The sequence below is a fragment of the Corticium candelabrum genome, chromosome 15, assembly GCF_963422355.1.
Source record: "Corticium candelabrum chromosome 15, ooCorCand1.1, whole genome shotgun sequence".
In the NCBI taxonomy this organism is placed as follows: Eukaryota; Metazoa; Porifera; class Homoscleromorpha; order Homosclerophorida; family Plakinidae; genus Corticium; species Corticium candelabrum.
Window position 1 is genome coordinate 177113 of NC_085099.1, and position 20000 is coordinate 197112.

At 39.3% G+C, this 20000-nt stretch overlaps 6 protein-coding genes and 1 long non-coding RNA gene across 8 annotated transcripts in view; 1 reads left to right on the forward strand and 6 right to left on the reverse strand.

Annotated features, from left to right (window-relative positions):
- The window catches only part of LOC134190969 (uncharacterized), a 2228-nt gene extending 386 nt beyond the window's left edge, over positions 1 to 1842 (reverse strand). The window contains exons 1-4 of one of the 2 annotated variants that reach the window (XM_062659526.1): positions 1731 to 1842; positions 1029 to 1673; positions 865 to 959; positions 627 to 770 (exon numbers count right to left, since the gene is read on the reverse strand). In XM_062659526.1, the coding sequence (XP_062515510.1) occupies positions 627 to 770; positions 865 to 959; positions 1029 to 1673; positions 1731 to 1835 (989 nt within the window). In that variant the 5' untranslated portion in view covers positions 1836 to 1842. Of the gene's footprint in view, positions 1 to 626; positions 810 to 864; positions 960 to 1028; positions 1674 to 1730 lie in introns of both variants that reach the window. The other variant, XM_062659525.1, reaches the window with a different exon arrangement.
- An 82-nt stretch (positions 1843 to 1924) lies between these two features.
- On the forward strand, positions 1925 to 6582 carry LOC134190564 (ubiquitin carboxyl-terminal hydrolase isozyme L5-like). The gene is made up of 11 exons (XM_062659012.1): positions 1925 to 2003; positions 2062 to 2125; positions 2195 to 2300; positions 2666 to 2791; positions 2846 to 2907; positions 4772 to 4966; positions 5671 to 5785; positions 5853 to 5876; positions 6065 to 6205; positions 6288 to 6386; positions 6451 to 6582. Exons 1-11 carry the CDS (start codon positions 1937 to 1939, stop codon positions 6508 to 6510), a joined length of 1059 nt encoding a protein of 352 aa, XP_062514996.1. The 5' UTR covers positions 1925 to 1936; the 3' UTR covers positions 6511 to 6582.
- On the reverse strand, positions 6496 to 8576 carry LOC134190565 (calcineurin subunit B-like). Its single transcript, XM_062659013.1, has 4 exons — positions 8490 to 8576; positions 7363 to 7623; positions 7104 to 7285; positions 6496 to 6633 (listed from the first exon to the last, which is right to left on the reverse strand). Exons 2-4 carry the CDS (start codon positions 7583 to 7585, stop codon positions 6580 to 6582), a joined length of 459 nt encoding a protein of 152 aa, XP_062514997.1. The 5' UTR covers positions 7586 to 7623; positions 8490 to 8576; the 3' UTR covers positions 6496 to 6579.
- Positions 8577 to 8941: 365 nt separating this feature from the next.
- On the reverse strand, positions 8942 to 11141 carry LOC134191056 (programmed cell death protein 6-like). The gene is made up of 6 exons (XM_062659613.1): positions 11012 to 11141; positions 10874 to 10935; positions 10423 to 10467; positions 10202 to 10345; positions 9775 to 9899; positions 8942 to 9328 (listed from the first exon to the last, which is right to left on the reverse strand). Exons 1-6 carry the CDS (start codon positions 11116 to 11118, stop codon positions 9227 to 9229), a joined length of 585 nt encoding a protein of 194 aa, XP_062515597.1. The 5' UTR covers positions 11119 to 11141; the 3' UTR covers positions 8942 to 9226.
- Positions 11142 to 11410: 269 nt separating this feature from the next.
- LOC134191313 (protein fem-1 homolog CG6966-like) lies at positions 11411 to 13564 on the reverse strand. Its single transcript, XM_062659917.1, has 5 exons — positions 13135 to 13564; positions 12995 to 13074; positions 12455 to 12516; positions 12246 to 12395; positions 11411 to 11856 (listed from the first exon to the last, which is right to left on the reverse strand). The coding sequence occupies exons 1-5, from the start codon at positions 13422 to 13424 to the stop codon at positions 11791 to 11793; spliced, it is 648 nt and encodes a 215-aa protein (XP_062515901.1). The 5' UTR covers positions 13425 to 13564; the 3' UTR covers positions 11411 to 11790.
- A 952-nt stretch (positions 13565 to 14516) lies between these two features.
- Positions 14517 to 19883, reverse strand: LOC134191650 (uncharacterized). The gene is made up of 6 exons (XM_062660270.1): positions 19823 to 19883; positions 19641 to 19763; positions 19152 to 19273; positions 18958 to 18999; positions 18718 to 18898; positions 14517 to 14713 (listed from the first exon to the last, which is right to left on the reverse strand). Exons 3-6 carry the CDS (start codon positions 19164 to 19166, stop codon positions 14544 to 14546), a joined length of 408 nt encoding a protein of 135 aa, XP_062516254.1. The 5' UTR covers positions 19167 to 19273; positions 19641 to 19763; positions 19823 to 19883; the 3' UTR covers positions 14517 to 14543.
- Positions 19884 to 19960: 77 nt separating this feature from the next.
- Positions 19961 to 20000, reverse strand: part of LOC134191651 (uncharacterized) — a 969-nt gene continuing 929 nt past the window's right edge. The window contains exon 3 of the long non-coding RNA XR_009971826.1: positions 19961 to 20000. This exon is cut by the window's right edge and continues 10 nt beyond it. This is a non-coding gene — a long non-coding RNA (uncharacterized LOC134191651).

Sequence of the window (20000 nt, forward strand, 5' to 3'; positions counted from 1 at the left end):
ACCCACACTGCGTCTGGGGCGAGGCTACCACAACCAACTACAGTACAACATGAAAGAAAGCCTTTGTGCATAGGCGTCTACTGCCTGTTCGACTTCATTCTGGGATCATAGCGCAAGCGGATCTATGGGAAAACGGCGGCAGAAAGATGGAATGAATACACATGCGCGTGTCTATGCACACTGTGATGATATTTTGGTCGCTTAATTAAATCATCGCACGAATTCTGGTTTTCGGTACACTGATTTGAATATACAGTTACTAACTAAATATGCAAATACATTACAACCCATATTAATTAATTAATTCAAACTATAAATTTATTTCATCCACCTACATGTACATTGCTTGTTAATTAATTAATTAATTCAAAACTATAAATTTATTTCATCCTCCTACATGTACACTGTTTGTTAATTAATTAATTAGTTAATTAATTAATTCAAAACTATAAATTTATTTCATGCTTCTACATGTACACTGTTTGTTAATTAATTAATTATTTCAAAACTATAAATTTTTTCATCCTCCTACATGTACACTGTTTGTTAATTAATTAATTAATTAATCTCTGTCTACTGTGGCCTCGTATAACTTTTATTCGTACGTGCTGTCAACCCCAAATTACCTTTCTTGTGCCTTGACTCCGACGAGACGTATTAACGGCATTCCCCTCACTCTCCATCGCACATGAATGCTTGATTGTTCTGACTCTTTTGTCATTTTCAATATTTCCATCACAGGATGAGCAAATCGAATGCTTGCACAAAACCTAAATATGAAAAGTTGCAAACGATAAAGTAGGAGACCCCTAAAATAGAAAATATTTTCAAAGAATTCACATATTAATATCAATAAAATATTACCTAGTAGTAATCGCCAAACCCATCAACCCATTTTCTACTACCAAATTTCTTGAATACATTTCCAGCCTTGGAGGATAATTAAAAAAAGCAGGAAGCTACATGTACACACACATACACAAAGTTACACGGATATGTATGATCGACATACAGTTATGATCATCTACCTCTTCTCTTAGCTTCAACAAAGCGACAGACAATTGCGTGGGTGTGGCCTTCATCCACGATGGGTCTGCTAGAGGTTTGTTCACTCTATTTTGATTCTGGGCATACAGACAACACATATCGCTGGATTCTTCGTTTTCTTTTCTTTGCAATGCGTTGTAAGCAAAAGATATGATTTCAGGCACATGATCTGAACTCGGCAGCTGTGAATTGCAACAGCGTGATGTTTGTAACTTGTCCAACTGCTTGCCTTGGAAACTGATTGCAACAGTGCTCTGTTCCAGTGATGCTTGTTGAGTGTTTCTATCATTGTTAGATAAATCATTTCCATCATAATGTTTTATAGTCGAAGACGTCGTGTCCACGCCTCTCGGCTTCTCAAAGTCTTGGCACGTGCCGGCGAGGCTACTGGAAATTGCATACATAGACATGCCAAAATCTCGACTGTTCATTAGTAGCTGCTTTCTACAACTCTTTGACACACGATCACCAGCAGCAACATTTCGACCAAATATCACGTGACCTTGTTTACTCCTATTCCTTAGCAATTCATTCCAACCTTGACGAACGTCTAATTCAATGAAGGGATTTAGCAATCTGTATTTCCTCAGAGATATTTGACTCTTCAACGTGTGAGGACATTCATACTAAAAATGAGAAAAAAAACATTTAGAAAATATTGCATATTAGATGACGTCATTTACCTGCGTGGATTGTGTTTTTCGCTTGTCGCATCTATACATTCTAATTGAGGATTGGAAGAGCCTTCGCGAGGACAAAACAAGCGAGCTACGCCATGACAGCAGCATCCTCACGCTCGCGCGCGTGCCCACGTGATCAATTGGCGTAATAGCCTCGGAGTCCCAGATCTCAGCAACTGCTTGTTTGGAACCTCGAGGCTTGCGCTATCATGGCAGGAGAGTGGTGCTTGATTGAAAGCGATCCAGGCGTTTTTACGGAACTTATTCGTGGATTTGGTGCACTTATAGTGTAACTGACTAACTGGCGTTGATCTGATGTTGGGTCCTCTTGTAGGGGTGTCTGGAGTTCAAGTGGAAGAAGTCTACACTCTAGATAAAGAGTTTTTTGAAAATCTTAGGTAGACAGTCTGCAGTAGCACGGTGATGATTGTACTGTAGGATAATGTAGTGGCTTGGCTCGTGTGTAGACCAGTTCATGGTCTCATTTTCCTTTTCAAATGGAGACCGGAAGAGAAAGAGAAAGGCTTACTTGTTCAAGACAGTCGTCTAAGTAGTCTGTTCTTTGCAAAACAGGTCAGAAAGACAGACGGACGGACGGATGGACAGACAGACAGACAGACGGACAAGACAGACAGATAGACGAACAGGAAGGCAGACAGGCAGACAGATAGACGAACAGGCAGACAGACGGATGGACAGACAGACAGACAAACAGACAGACAGATATTTGACAGACACACTTCCATACAGACAGACAGATGTAATATATAAATTATGACAGAAAGCTAAACTATTTGAACTGGTTTGCTGATTGATTGCAACCAAAGTTGCTGTATCATATGTTACAGTAGTGAATAGCCGCTCCCAATGTTGCACTGACAGTGGAGATTTGCTACTTCACATTGTCAGTGATTTATTCGGTTGTGTCGACTATGCAGGTCATTAGAAATGCATGTGCTACACAAGCAATACTGAACGTCCTGCTCAACTGTGGTCACTCTGATGTTGATTTGGGACTAACTCTCGGTCAATTCAAGGAATTCACAGCAACAATGGATGGCAATGTGAGCTTGACAATCCATCGGAATGTTGGAACTGACTTGAGGTTGTGTATTCAGATGAGAGGACTGACTATGACAAATTCTGACGAAATACGGGAGGTTCACAACAGTTTTTCAAGGTTTTTTCCTTTCTGTGAAACATCACATTCTGTTTGTCTCCCTGCCTGTTTGTGTTTATATGTCTATTTGTTGTTGGTTTGTCATCCTTATTTTGAATTGTTTTATTGTACTTGAACACACGTTTCTATGATATTAAAACTGTGTTCCAACATTCATGTTTCTACCGCACTATATTAGTTAATTAATTAGGACATTGAAGTAGGACTCAGTACATGACCTCTTGCATACATGACATGTTACAATCACTCAATTGTACTGTAGATCTAGAGCTTTCTCTCTCTGTCTGTCTATCTGTCTGTTATGTCTGTCTGTTTGTTTGTCTATCTGTCATGTCTGTCTATCTGTCTGTCTGTCTGTCATGTCTGTCTGTCTGTTTGTTTGACTGTCTATTTGTGTCTGTCTGTCTATCTGTCTGTCTGTCTGACTGTCTGTCATGTCTGTCTATCATGTCTGTCTGTCTGTCTGTTTGTTTGACTGTCCATTTGTGCCTGTCTGTCTATCTGTCTGTCTGTCTGCTAACCATATTTTGTCACTTTATGCTGCTCCGTTCTAGCTGCAGCTGCACCATCTTCCTTGGAAGCGAGTGATAGGATGTCACCATTCCAAGGATGGGCAAGGGAAATATGCAATTCAACATCAGTGCCAGATTGAGGGTTGAAATACACAATATCTGGTTGACAATGGTTGCCATCATATAGGTCCCTAGGCTCCGTTTTGTGAGTAATGTGGAGATCACTCAAACAATTTGCCCACATGTTTACAATGGAACCGTGTGTCCAGATAGGTCCACCTCCGTGTTTGCATGTTAGCAAGTGATATCATGCTGTCTGTCATGTCTGTGATAGCAAGTGATGTCTGTCTGTCATGTCTGTCTGTCTGTCATGTCTATCTATCATGTCTGTCTGTCTGTCATGTCTGTCTATCTGTCTGTCATGTCTGTCTGTTTGTCTGTCTGTCATGTCTGTCTGTCTGTTTGTTTGACTGTCTATTTTTGTCTGTCTGTCAATCTGTCTCTCTGTCTCTCTGTCATGTCTGTCTCTCTGTCTGCCATGTCTGTCTGTCTGTCTGTCATGTCTATCTATCATGTCTGTCTGTCTGTCATGTCTGTCTATCTGTCTGTCATGTCTGTCTGTTTGTCTGTCTGTCATGTCTGTCTGTCTGTTTGTTTGACTGTCTATTTTTGTCTGTCTGTCAATCTGTCTCTCTGTCTCTCTGTCATGTCTGTCTCTCTGTCTGCCATGTCTGTCTGTCTGTCTGTCTGTTTGTCATATATGTCTGTCATGTCTGTCTATCTGTCTGTCATGTCTGTCTGTCTGTCTGTCTGACTGTTTGTCATGTCTGTCTGTCTGTCTGTTTGTCATGTCTGTCTATCTGTCTGTCATGTCTGTCTGTCTGTCATGTCTGTCTGTTTGTTTGACTGTCTATTTGTGTCTGTCTGTCTATCTGTCTGTCTGACATATATTTTTCAAATCCAAAGAAATTTCCATCAAGAACTTAAAAGCTAGTCTCTAAGTAAAGTTCCTCTAAATCAACAACAAACACTTAAGGCTACAACAGATGACCCCATAGGGGATCAGAATACATTTAACCACTTAGTTTAAAACAAATTGATATTTGTCAAGGACACTGCAAGATTTTTGTCCAGCTGAAATTACTGCCATCTTTCTAGAGATCACATGTCTGTCTATCTGTCTGTCTGTCTGTCATGTCTGTCTGTCTATCTGTCTGTTTGTCTATCTGTCTGTTTGTCGATCTGTCTGTTTGTCTATCTGTCTATCTGTCGTATACAAATTTATTGTGCTTTCCTGTTACTGACTGTATCTCCTCTCTTGGTACTATCCCAATACAAGATGTTTCTTCTAGGCAGCAGCTCTTTGAATTTGATGAAAGTCTTACTAAGGGAGACGAAGATGCTTACCACTTTGTTGGATACGTTCCCATTGGTGGTCGGTTGTACGAACTGGATGGTCTCAAAGACGGTCCAATAGACCACGGCAAGTGTTCTGAACGCGACTGGCTGGAAACATGCAAACCAATTTTAGATGAAAGAATAGCAAGGTAAGCATGTCATTTAGTGTGTGTGTGTGTGTGTGTGTGTGTGTGTGTGTGTGTGTGTGTGTGTGTGTGTGTGTCACTGTGTGTGTGTGTGTGTGTGTGTGTGTGTGTGTGTGTGTCACTGTGTGTGTGTGTGTCACTGTGTGTGTGTGTGTGTGTGTGTGTGTGTGTGTCACTGTGTGTGTGTGTGTGTGTGTGTGTGTGTCACTGTGTGTGTGTGTGTGTGTGTGTGTGTGTGTGTGTGTGTGTCACTGTGTGTGTGTGTGTGTGTGTGTGTGTGTGTGTGTGTCACTGTGTGTGTGTGTGTGTGTGTGTGTGTGTGTCACTGTGTGTGTGTGTGTGTGTGTGTGTGTGTGTGTGTGTCACTGTGTGTGTGTGTGTGTGTGTGTGTGTGTGTCACTGTGTGTGTGTGTGTGTGTGTGTGTGTGTGTGTGTGTGTGTGTGTGTGTCACCGTGTGTGTGTGTGTGTGTGTGTGTGTGTGTGTGTGTCACTGTGTGTGTGCTGTATGCTCATATGATCACGTCTTCAGTTGCTTTGTGCATGTGCAGCATGTCTGTATCATGCTGGCTCTGATTTGTGCATTTCACACGATCTAAATAACATAGCAGCATTAGTGACTGTTATATGCGCATACACAAATCAATAGACTAGTTGCTAGCTGTAGTACAAGGTTGGTGGTGTGCAAATAATCGTTTGTTTCTATTAGTTTTGAAGCTGACGAAATACGCTTCAATTTGATGGCAATAGTGTCAGACCGAAAACAGATATATCTCAGAGAAACAACAAGTTTGGAGGAAACAAAGATGCAGGTGTTGGAAAAAGTGAGTCATTGGTGGTGGTGTTTGTGTAATAATTGTACGTTTATATTTCACGTACCTTTCATTTCAGCTGGAGAAACTTGCAGCAGGAGAGGTAGGTAATGGACAAGCAGCCTCACGGACAGACAGGAGACAGACAGACAAAAACAGACATGCAGGCTGCCGCACGGGAATGCATGCAGCCATGCAGGCAGACAGAGTGATTGACACGCGTCTAGTACACACACACACTACCTGGTAGCGTGAGACTGTAGGGTCAAGATAAACTTGAAGTGTCTGTAGGTGGGCATGGAAACGGATGTTGATGATCCCACTTCACTACTACCTGATGAGCTGACATCACAGCTGGAAGAAATAGAATCTCGTCTCGTAGATCTGCAGTCGCTGATCGCTAGCGAGACAGAGAAAATGCACAAGTACAAGGTGATGTGTCTTACATTACTATATCCATACTACAGTTCCCACATTATGGAATCTGAAAGCAATGCTTTCTGTCTTTCTCTAGATTGAAAACATCAGACGAAAACACAACTACATCCCACTGATCATGGAAATGCTGAAGATCCTTGGAGAACGAGGAGAACTGGCACCACTTGTTGAAACAGTAATGACAATCTTTCATCATAAGAGACGCATACCGCCTCAAATTGCTGTGTTCTTCTGTTCAGGCTGTTGAGAAGAGGAAGGCAGCAGCTGAAGCAAAGACAGCAAAGGAGACTAACGTGTAGAAATGTTGTAGTTGTAGTTCCGCATACTAAATATACGCTCAACAAGCAGGCTATTGTGGTCTTGAGATTTCAGTTTGGAAGATCCACCGTGAGTTTCTCTCGCAGTTCGTTTCGAGGTATAAACTTCACAGAAAAGAAACCAATTAGCCACAATAATTAGAAAAAGCCAGAAAAAAGTACAAATTACAACAACATAAATTGTCTCATTAGGAACATCATCACTGCCTGTAAACAATTGTCTACATTTCTATTTTGTTGAACGTTTGCATGCCTGTCCACCACTCACCCACCTGCCTACTTCCTTGGTGTGTGTGTGTGTGTGTGTGTGTGTGTGTGTGTGTGTGTGTGTGTGTGTGTGTGTGTGTGTGTGTGTGTGTGTGTGTGTGTGTGTGTATAGAATACACATGTGACCATACAATAGTTGTGTGATGGTCTGTCAGAGCTGATCATGCCCTAACTCTGTATAGACTACACCATCAAGGTCCAACCACCAGGTAATGTTTGTAGTCTATAGATAGTCTCTTTCCCTAAATCAGTGTGCATATTGGTACAACTAATTGTACATATTACAAACAATATTGTGATGTTTTTACCCGGATAAATTCATGTACAGGTAAATAAGGCCGCTTCTCTCCGTCCTTGTAAAGCAAACCATCTACAAGCTCTCTGATTTGTTCATCTGTTTGTTGATTTCCCACAAACATCTTCAACGCCTGGAAAAGGTCTGCATCACATAGTTTACCATCTCCATCTCCATCAAACACAAGAAACAGCTCTAAACAACAAAACAGTAGCAACACATCCCGTCTAATGATAAATAATTGATTTATTGATTTCTATTAAATAAATTACTTCGCAGCTTTTCTTTGTCTGGTGTATTTGGATGGAGTAAAAACATCAACTGTATAAACTGATTTAGATGCAAACGAGCCTTATCTCTGTCATTTGGATTCTCTTCGTCCCACGTGGCATAAAGAGGAACAAGACCAGCTGCTACTGGATTGAAGGCAAATTCAGGCAAATGAAGAACATCATCAATGAAAGCCCCAGATGTGCAACTTGGATCCAAGACCATGAAACGCTTGTAAAGGTATTTAATTTCCTTTTCTGAAACTAACAGACAGTTGACATGATAACACATCAAAATTTAAATTTTTTGAATTTAAAGTAAGCAGAACGTCATAATAATTTGCTAATTATAAAATTGATAAAGAAATAAAGTGACCATAATATATTTATTTATTATCAATAATTTATTATTTATTATCAATAATTTATATTATTTATTATCAATAATTTATATTATTTATTATTAATAATTTATTTACTTATTATCAATAATTTATATTATTTATTATCAATAATTTATTTATTTATTGTCAATAATTTATTTATTTATTGTCACTAATTTACTTATTTATTATCAATAATTTACTTATTTATTATCAATAATTTATTTATTTATTAGTAATAATTTATATTATTTATTATTAATAATTTATTTATTTATTATCAAAAATTTATATTATTTATAATCAATAATTTATTTATTTATTGTCAATAATTTATTTATTTATTATCAATAATTTATTTATTTATTATCAATAATTTATTATTTATTATCAATAATTTATTTATTTATTATCAATAATTTATATTATTTATTATCAATAATTTATTTATTTATTATCAATAATTTATATTATTTATTATCAATAATTTATTTATTTATTATTAATAATTTATTTACTTATTATCAATAATTTATTTATTTATTATCAATAATTTATATCAATTATGTCAATCATGTGTATATATATATATATATATATATATATATATATATATATATATATCAGTCACTGCAAACTTTGTTAAAATTAAAATTCAAACTGTACTGTTATGTACAAACACAATGATTCCTTTCTGTAATCTCTACACGTCATTCAGACACACAACTAAATCATTATTTCTCGTACAGTTGGTGCCATCTGCTAGTTCTTCCACTTCTTCTCTTTTTATTGCAATCGCAGAGGCTCCGGTACCCTAGAAAAACTGTTGATAATTTAAAACAAGTAAATACACCACTAACGATGCAGACCATGGCATTCTGTTTTGAGTGTTGTGAGGCTAACGCACTAGGGATAGTCTGCACGTCACGTGACAAGAAAACGATATAAGCGAGCAAGCAGAGAGTCGGGTTACTGGCATAGAAGACTCGACCCAAACTCCATCCGTCCTAGTCGCTCTCTTCTCGACCATATTCTTGTTTGCTTGTGTTAATGTTACAAAGATTAGCTAAATACGTAGCCATGGTGATTGATTAACCCAGATAATGGATTTCCACTGATTCTAAAATAATTTAATTAACTTTAATTAATTAAGTGGACATTAGTAATACACTTACTTCTAAATTCTAAAGATTGTTCTTTCACATTCGTTATATCTCCTGTAAACATTTTGTCAACAAATAGAAATGTCATCAATTGCAATAAAAGAATGAGTGACACTAGAGACTACAGTACAAGTCCGCAGCAGCTGCACTACTAATTGTATTTACGAAGTAAAATATGACGTCACATAAGGTGCAATCCATCCAAATCCTACACGTACAGTACAATACACTACCAGATACAATACACGATTGAAACTAGTTGTCACATTAAGAGAAATTGTGTGCTTCATTGGTTGACATTAGATCAAATGATGAGTGTTATTATGTCTTCATGCTAAACACGAGCATGAGAAACTGTTCATACGAAAGCTGGATCCAACCGCTCTGGTTTGTGTCATATCGTCTAAATGAGCCTGTCAGTGTCTAGAACAGAAAATTTGATTCAATACCACCGCAAGCCAATGTACACATATGCCTGCACACACACACATACACACACACACACACACACACACACACACACACACACACACACACACACACACACACACACACACACACACACATGTACACACACACACACACACACACACACACACACACACACACACACACACACACACACACACACACACATACACACACATCACACACACACACACACACCACACACACACACACACACACACACACACACACACACACACACACACACACACACACACACACACACACACACACACACACACACACACACACACACACACACACACACACACACACACACCTACCCACACACACACACCACACAGCACAACAACACACAACTCCTATGTACGTCATGCAAACATTGTTCGTCAACTGGATACCTGCATAACAACACAACACTGAATAAAATCATCAAAAGCAATAGTGCCTCGTCCTGTACGATCAAACTTGCGAAGCAACATATCATAAAATCGATCAGACAAACGGTAGCCAAAGCTCGTCAACGCTGCACACAATAAACAAGAAATTAACCGTCTCCACAATCATTTACAATCACAACAAACAAAACACAAGTACACACATATGTACTTGTCTGTCTGTTTGTTTGTCTATTTCTTTGTATGTCTGTTTGTGTGTCTGCCTGTCTGCCTGCCTGTCTGTCTATCTGTCTGTCTGTGTGTCTGTCTGGTTGTCTGTCTGTCTGCCTGTCTGTCTGTCTGTGTGGTTGTCTGTCTGCCTATCTGTCTGTCTGTCAGTAAAGACACGAGACACAGCCAAAACAACAACGAATTTCACAGCAATACAGACCTGTCTTCAGCTCATACTTGTCAATCGAGCCCGAGTTGTCTCGATCGTAACTCTTGAATGTCGTCTGCCAGTCGGTCACGTACTTCCACAATGCAGCAAATTCGTGGAAATTGATGGTGCCAGAGTGATCCTGATCATACAAACCTAATGACAGTAGATGGCCAAATCTTAGCCAACTGTAGTAAGGCACATAAACAGTAGAGAATAAACAGCATACATACCAATCATTAGTCGAACGGTTTCAGGATTAAATGGAGTCCAAGTCCCTAACACGTGACACAGTCACACATTAATTAATTAACAGTAGCACATAACAACCAAGCTAATATGATATACGATATTTCAAGACAACCCACAGAGACAGACAAACAGACAGACAGACAGACAGACAAACAGACAGACAGACAGACAGACAGAAAAACAGACAAAAGACAGACAGACAGACAAAGAAACAGACAGACAGACAGACAGACAGACAGACAGACAGACAGACAGACAGACAGACAGACAGACAGACAGAGACAGACAGAGACAGACAGGCAGACAGACAGTCAGACAGACAGACAGACAGACAGAAAGACAGACAGACAGACAGATACACACCACACACTGACGCACATCTACTGGCAAATACAAGACAACAGACTACAATCAGACGCATCCTACACTAACCATTCGACAGAGCAGACTGCAACTCATCTGCCGTTATCTGTCCACTCCTGTCCTTGTCAACTCTTCATGCAAAACAAAGTGAGAAAATCACTGACAACAGAATGACTTATTGACGCACTAATGCGCTGCTAAACATACCTCTGAAATACTGTCCAGAGAAATTGTTGGTCTGGGGCGCCGGGAGGTGGCGCTGCGGCAGGTTGTTGGTACTGGTTGTATTGCTGGTATGGCTGTTGGTAGGCCATTGCAACTTATCCGGGAGAATGAGGTTATCACGTGATATAGCATTGTAAGTTCCAGGATGTGTTTTTGATTTCAGAATTTTAACTACGTTCGGCAATAATATTATTGTAATATATTAATTAATTGTATTTAATATAATATTTTTATTAAATTTGTCTGTTGGTGGTTTTTGTCTGTCTGTTTGTCTGTCTGTCTGTCGGTTTGTCTGTTTGCCTGTCTGTCTCTCTGTTTGTCTGTCTGTTCGTTTGTCTGTCTCTCTATTTGTGTGTCTGTCTTTGTGTTTGTTAATTAACACATAACCATGAATGTAAAAACAAAAGAAGAACGCATGTAGCAGTACAAACAAGAAAGATGTGTTTCTTCTAAAATGGAAAACATCACTTGCTCACATCAACAATAAACCATATGATCAGCCATGCAAACAACAAAGTGACAAAGTCAATTATTCTATTGTCCACCGTTCTGTGTTCTCGGTCTCTCTTGACGTCTAACCACCTCATCTCTTATTGCAGCAGCACAAATTGGCATGGAAATCTGCTGGCAAGCAGACAAGATGATACCAACAACTTTGCTGCTACCAACAGATTCGCCTTTTTTTCTCAGTATGAAATGCAGTTTGCTGCAATCGTCGGCAATGCCTTTAGTGTGTGATTTGAGAGAACTTGTTGTGTAGCCTAACTCAAGACCAACGTCACTCCACTGATCACAAGCAAGAACACTGACAGCACGCATGATACATTCTGCATAAAAACAAGAATTAGATGAATTTATAATACTTGGAAGTGATGGACAGGATTGCAAACTCAAAGAAGATTCGCTGATGAAATAGAAATCACATGCACACACACAGACACACACACAGACACAGACACACACAGACACACACACAGACACAGACACACACAGACACACACACACACACACACACACACACACACACACACACACACACACACACACACACACACACACACACACACACACATTTGCTACCTGGTGACTGCAACGACAACCAAGTTTCAGATTGTATTATTTATATCCAAATCCAACTCAATCAGTACAAAATAAAAAGAATGAAAGGCAAATGTCATGCTACTGTACATGTGGACAATGTGTGTGCTTGTCCTACTCTATCAGCTGCTGACATTCTGAGACGTCGTATTTCCTTCTGTTTCCGTTGGATTTCGTTACTCAGTCTTGTTCTTTCACTCTCATGGACCAGGGATGATTGTCTTAATTCTTCTTTCATCTTCTCCACTTCACTCTCCAGTTCAGCAATCTATGCAACACAAACACAACTTGGCAAACAGACAACTAGAGATGAAAATGTCACATTACTTTCTCTTCATATTGATGTCTCATAACAGACACATGACCCTCAATATACGGATGAGATCTCACTGTAAGAGAAAAGACAACTTAACTTAAATAATGTACACACACGCACACACAAAGGTAATTTAATTAAAACAACAAGCAACAACAATTTGTCCAACATGACCAACAGATAAAAATTAACAAAAGACAAACAAATAATAATTTACACACGAGTGTGCAAAAAGATAAACATACAGATATGTACAGGAGAAGACAACAGGAAAATATTATTAACTCATTAACTGATTTGATTGACAAATGGAAATGGACAGACACACAGACATACAACACACAATAAAACAAGCAGACACATCACCTCAACCCAAATGTTGAGAGGAAAAGAAGTGAGAAGATCAAAAGCAGCACATCACTACAATAGCTCCACAGACAAGATAACAAGCAAATCATTCAACAATATCAATCTAACCTCACACCAAAATCATCACATTAAATCAAAAGAAGAAAAAACAAAAACACAAATTAATTGTTTCTTTCACTTACATCTTATGGCTTCTTCCATCATCTCAACCACATCACTGTGACCTTTTACCTTGGCAATTACCAGTGGTGATCCACTCTTACTATCCCACAATGACATCACGTTAGTAATATTATTGACTGAAGGATATTGAATGCATCACCTCTCATGTTGGGGACTCGCTCCATGTTTTAGGAGAACATCAACACAACACACACAACCACGATAGGCAGCATCCCACAGTGGTGTACAACCATCATTATCATTGATATCAACAGGAACAGAACAAGACAAAAGTCTCTCTACAATGGTCACGTGATTATTCGCTGCAGCAAGATGGATGGCTGTCATCCCCCCCCCCGAGTAAAGAAGAAACTGATAAGATAGTGAGAGAGTGTTTATGTTAAAATATATTAAAGCAACAGACATTCCATTCAACACACAATGAGACATTCAATAGAATGATCAACACACAAACACAAACAATAGCAAAATCAATGCATTACACTCACAAATATGTTTAATACATGCACAACAGACACCACAATATCAACTCAACCTCTCAATACTCAAACTCACCCAATCTCCCTTCATCACACTAGTCTCTTTGGTCTTCAAAAGTATATTCACTATATCATCAAATCCCTTCACTGCTGCCACAATCAAACCTGTCCATCCCCACTGCATACACAAGAATGTATTATTATCATTATTCCTCCATCACACTGTACACATGCTGCAAGAGAAAAGAAAATAGAAAATGAAGACGACCTGATAAGACAATGACTACTGCAAAAATATTCTCCAACAGTCCAAGTTCAATGAAATAAAAACCAACAAGATTATTCATCTCTGCATGCAATGGCTGCTTCAGCCAGTCACAAGTCAACACACACACACACACACACACACACACACACACACACACACACACACACACACACACACACACACACACACACACACACACACACACACACACACACACACACACACACACACACACACACACACACACACACACACACACACACACACACACACACACACACACACACACACACACACACACACACACACACACACACACACACACACACACACACACACACACACACACACACACACACACACACACACACACACACACACACACACACACACACACACACACACACACACACACACACACACACACACACACACACACACACACACACACACACACACACACACACACACACACACACACACACACACACACACACCCAGGTCGAAGTTCTTGGCCGGGATCCCGCCAAGATCCTGCAAGATCTTGATTCTAAGATCTTGATAGGAAACTGTCAATTAATTGCCAATTTCTGTCAATTTCCTGACGGGATCTTGGATCTTCTTGCTGGCCTGGGATCTTAGTAAGAAAATTCATTTGGATGTACGCGTGTGCCAATTAATAAATTAATATATAGTGCACATCAAATTCATATATATATATATATATATATATATATATATATTTTTCCATACATATGCATATAACACAACATGAAACAGCTGCATTTAACTATATATAGCTCAGCTGCTGTCACTAGAACTGCAGTAGTTGTCACGTTTAGACTGCACTTGTGGTATGATTTTTCTCTTGATATGCTTCTTCGCGTCCCTGCATTTTTGGTTCAGACTCTCGTTGATCGCAGGTGTGGCTGTTTTCAAGAATGCCTCCTTGTATTTCTTCTCAAGGCATTCTATATTATATATCAAACAGAAACAGTGATCAATATGCAAATACATACAGTAATATCAAATCCTCACAATAAAATATGGTATATATAGCTAGTGCATGTCTATATGATAATATTCATACATGCATTGCTGGTCTGCAAATAGTAGTGTTTCTTTAATTAAGATGTTCCTAACTTGTATATATCAGTTGTCTAGCTGTCACCCAGAGTGATACGATAAAGCTCTTGGTATATATGTTGCAGTAATACATGCTCCCTTGGAGCCTTACAAATAGAGAGCTCCAGGCATTCTAATTTAATTATTTTACCATAATATAGCTGCATGACCAACCCGGTCCCATGCAACTACAGGTACATGTTTCGAAACTGTTAAGTTTAGACTAACATTTTGGATAAGCAGCTATTTTATTGCTTTCATAAATGATAATTGTACAAAAAAGCATATACTGGGGCATATTACATATAAGCCATGCATCTGCAGGTACGTGATTGTGAAATATCACATAAATAAATGCATTATTGAAACATAAGACTGCATGCACAACTGTTTTAATTTTAGCTAGAAGAAGTGATTGCATGTGCAGAGCCAAAAAAAGCTATTTCTTAAACAATTAACAGAGCTAGCTGTTGCAGGCTAACTGCCACTAGTGTAGGTATCATTGTGTCAAGCAGCTTATAATTAAGCCGGTGCACTCTACCTCAAACAACAATTAAGCTTGCAATAACTAGCACATTGAGTGGTGCATTTATAGACACCTTGACGACACACACACACACACACACACACACACACACACACACACACACACACACACACACACACACACACACACACACACACACACACACACACACACACACGACAAATGCACGAACACATCCATGCACACACACATGCACACACACACACACACACACACACACACACACACACAATATATATATATATTAGACATGTATATATTTATACTTCTTACAGATCCCAACTGGGATCAACTCTACTATCTAAAGCTATTCTACATAACACCATCTTAGCATATTGTATAATCATAGCTTTACAGACAGTTGCTGATGCAAATTACAAACCAATCTACTGATACCAGCATTGTTCAGAAAAGAAGCCCTTCGTGCTATAATTTTAAGTACTTGTAAACTGTTCGGTGTCCATAATCCTAAAGACTCCACCACGAGGGGATGAAAAATACCTCCAGTGTTCAAAACCATCGCATCATGCCGCTGATGTTTCTCAATCTCTCCTGCTGCAGCCGCTGCCTCTGGACAAGTGGCTGCTTGAACAAGGTAGGATGGCTGTAAGGAGTTTCGGACGGTCGAGTCGAAATATGTCGGAAGACGATGTTCAAAATTCGGGTGAAAAATATCACCATGTCTTGAATTGCTTGTGCTACTGCATCGCATTTCTCGACGACAACGAGAATCATCCACTAGGAGTGCATTGAAGACTACTTCACAGATGCATTGTGATGCTTCATTCTCAGATTCTGCTTTGGTTGCAACCCAATACATGATCACCGAATTTGTCAATGATTGCACCACATGTACAGCGCTTGGCATCAGAAGGCAAGTTGAAGATTGGAATACCCAACCAGACTCTCAAAGCAACAATAAATTCTTTGCTGGGCATGGCGAGGCCGAGGCTTAGGTTTGGCAATGCCTGCAACCATGCACCAGCATGTTGGCCAGAAATGGTGTTCAGTCTAGCGCGATCTCGAATACTAGCAGAATCTTTGAGGGAAGAACTTAAATCAGAATCCAGCCTACTCTGCAAACTTTTTTGACTGGTCATTTCAGTCTTAAGAGCTGTGTCTGGAATACTTTGACATAGACGTTCATGAGCAACCTGCTCTCCTGGAAAAGTGTGCTCGTTTACAATGGAAAATGACACTTTCAACTGAGGAAGCAGAGAATGGAACCAACATATCAATTGACGAGTGGAGTTACAACTGGCAAGGTAAGATGCAGGGGCACTTCTGCAGGCTTCCCTCAAACGAAGACCGCCCAAACGAATTGGCAGTGTGGCCTGTTTCCACGAATTTTCAGAAAGAGAGCAGTTAGCTATTCCTTCAAGACTCTTTCTTATATATATATATAGTAGAATCATTCTTAGCAAAAGGTCCTTGATTCGGTCTTCACCTCAATTTGGATAAATGCGAGATTTATTGGCCATCAGGGACAATACGTTCTTTCAATTTCCTACTGAAATTCATAGGCGTACTGATGGATTGGAATTGCTCGGTTCACCAGTCCATGGGTCAGATAGTTTCTTTCAAAATATGGTCACTAAGCAGATAGACAAAGTCCTCGATATTCAATCACATCTCAACGACATAGACAACCCCCAGGTTGAATTACACCTTTTGTGCAGTTGCTTGAGTGTCTGTAACGTTAATCACCTTTTGCGGACTGTAATGCCTGGTCTGACAGACAGTGAATTTCTCGTTTTGACAGGGGTTTGAGACAATCTCTTGAACTAATAACTTGCTCATCTATTCCAGATTCCTTGTGGCTCCAAGCCACACTACCAGTTGACACAGGAGGTCTTGGTCTCAGACAAGCACTAACCTCGATCATCAGCAGCTTTCATAGGAAGTTGCAATACCACACAAAAGTTGATTCAAAGTCTCTTAAGAAAGGAAGGCAATTCGAACACCGAATTTGTTGAAGAGGAATTTTGTCCTGATTTTCAAGTTCAAGACAAAAATGAAGCGTACAGTATTCTTGAAAGTTTACCTGCAATGCATACTTTGGATCTCAACACAGCTTCTTAGCAGAATATTCAGAAATAGATACATTACAATCTTTCAACTCCTTAATGATAAATGAGAGTCTAAGAGACAAAGCTAGTCTGAACCCAATTTCGTCAAACCAAGCGAGGGTTGGTTGCGGGCATTACCTAACCCCAATCTAGGCCTCGCCATTCCTCCGCGTGAATTCGTAATTGCGATCCGGACATGACTCGGCATTCCAATATTTTCTCTTCCACCATCTTCTGTTTTATGCTGTTGTGGCGCGACAATCGATTCGTTTGGTGACCATCTAATCAGCTGCCCTAGAGGTCTAGCTGCTACATATTCAACGTCACATTGCTCTTTGTGAAGTAATATTCCAAGCTTTGCTTGTCAAAAAAGAACAGAACTGCTCAGGCTATGATTCAAGCAGACCAGGAGGCGTACATGTATCTCCAGATTTCATGAATGGTTAACCTGGATATTTCGATGTTACAATCCATAACTCTTTACAGCTTCCTATATATTGAAAGCAGAGATAAGTCCTTGTGCAGCAGCATGCAGAAGCAGCAGAATGTGAAAAAGATGCCCAGGCATGAAGCCAATGTTACCACAGCAGGTGGTCTATTCTACCCACTAGTTTTTGAATCTCTGGGCTTCATATCATCTTTCACTCCAAAGACTTTGAAAGGAGTACGTTCGAAGACATCATCAATCAGAGGGATGCCGTTTCCTCGAGCTTTCAAGAACATATTAGAAAAGTTGTCTGTAAAAGTATGGTGCTACAACGCCAAGATGTTACATGCACGTGTGCAAATGAGAAGTTTTAGATGTTCGTAGTTGGGATTTGCCTACTTGACTTGGGAGAGATGTTGGGAGGGAAGTTGGAGTATTGGGGTAGTGTAAAATAAAAATGTGTGTATAAATATAAATATAAATATAAACACACACACACACACACACACACACACACACACACACACACACACACACACACACACACACACACACACACACACACACACACACACACACACACACACACACACACACACACACACACACATTAGTATAACAACAAAGATGCAACAACAGTTAACATTAACAACTATCTAGATCAAGAATTTACACAGTCTCTCAGGATCAGTTACTGTCACTCCCATTTTACATATAGTAAGATAGAAACATGTGTATATGCATGTACTTGTGTGCATGCACACATGCAAACACATCTATCACCTCTTTGATACAAATAACACTTACTCCAGATAAGGGTCTTTCTTGTCGGAGAAAGAACTTCTTTTGTACTGAAGCCTATTTTATTAAATAGACCTGACGCCATCTCTTCCTTCGTGTACACTTCATCTAATAGCTTCCTCGCATACTTCTGTGGAGAAGATGGGGAGCACGGGATATCTGTTAACACAATGTCTTTGTACTTCACCTGCAGAGCAATATATTACATTCATTTCTGCATTAATTTATGACAAATGAGCAACTCACAGGAGACTCTTCTGTTTCTTTTTTGGTTCCACTGTGTGAAACCTACAATACAATAACTAATGGTAGATCTCTACTAGTATATTAATTATCTAACTAACTAACGGTTACTTAGCTATAATGGTATATAGTATATTAATTATCTAACTAACTAACGGTTACTTAGCTATAATTGTATATACAGAAATACCAATTACCTGACGCGATGCCATTGAAAACGAATTAGACGAAGCCAATTTGTCAAATTTCTCTTCAATTCTTATAACAACATTTTTCACGTAATCTATTTCTGCCGCCAGGCTCTTTATTGTTGGTGAGTCTATATGGCACAGCAAGAAACAATACACAACCAATCTGTTAACATTCCATTCATTATAGCATGCATGAACATGCATGCAGTTACCAAGCTTAGCTAGGATACTGACAATCTCACGTATCAACCAATGTACTTTTGTTCTAATCATGCATCCAACAACTATTCAATTCGTACAAACAGTTAATGTTCAGTAATTATACAAGCTCTGTATGAGAATTAACATGAACTTACTATTAATATCTACAACGTACTTTCTGTATGCCCCTCACTTAATTCAAGCATCAAAACTTATAGAAAGTCAACAAATCTAGCTTGGGATATAATATAGTTGATTTAACTTTTGCTGCAAAGAATGCATGCATGGACATACCAGCAGAGTCAGAATGCACAAACAACGACTCTTCCTGGCGTATCTCTTTACAAGTATCATTGCTGGCTGGAGATGTGGCATCACACGTTTCAGCTGACCACTTTTCGTAATCTGAGCGCCATCCTACTGACAATGCTATCAATATATGCATTTGTTGCAGGGTAGCAACAAGACTAACAAACCTTGCTTGCCAGTGAACTCCAACTCAAATTCTGGATCTTCCAAACTAAAAATGTCTGGCCTCTTCCTCTTGCCTGCTGGTTAAATTTCCATCCCCTCACATTCACAGACAAAATTATGAATACAGAACTATACATACCAACAGTCTGAGCAGCTGTCTTCCTCTTTCTTGATTTTGCT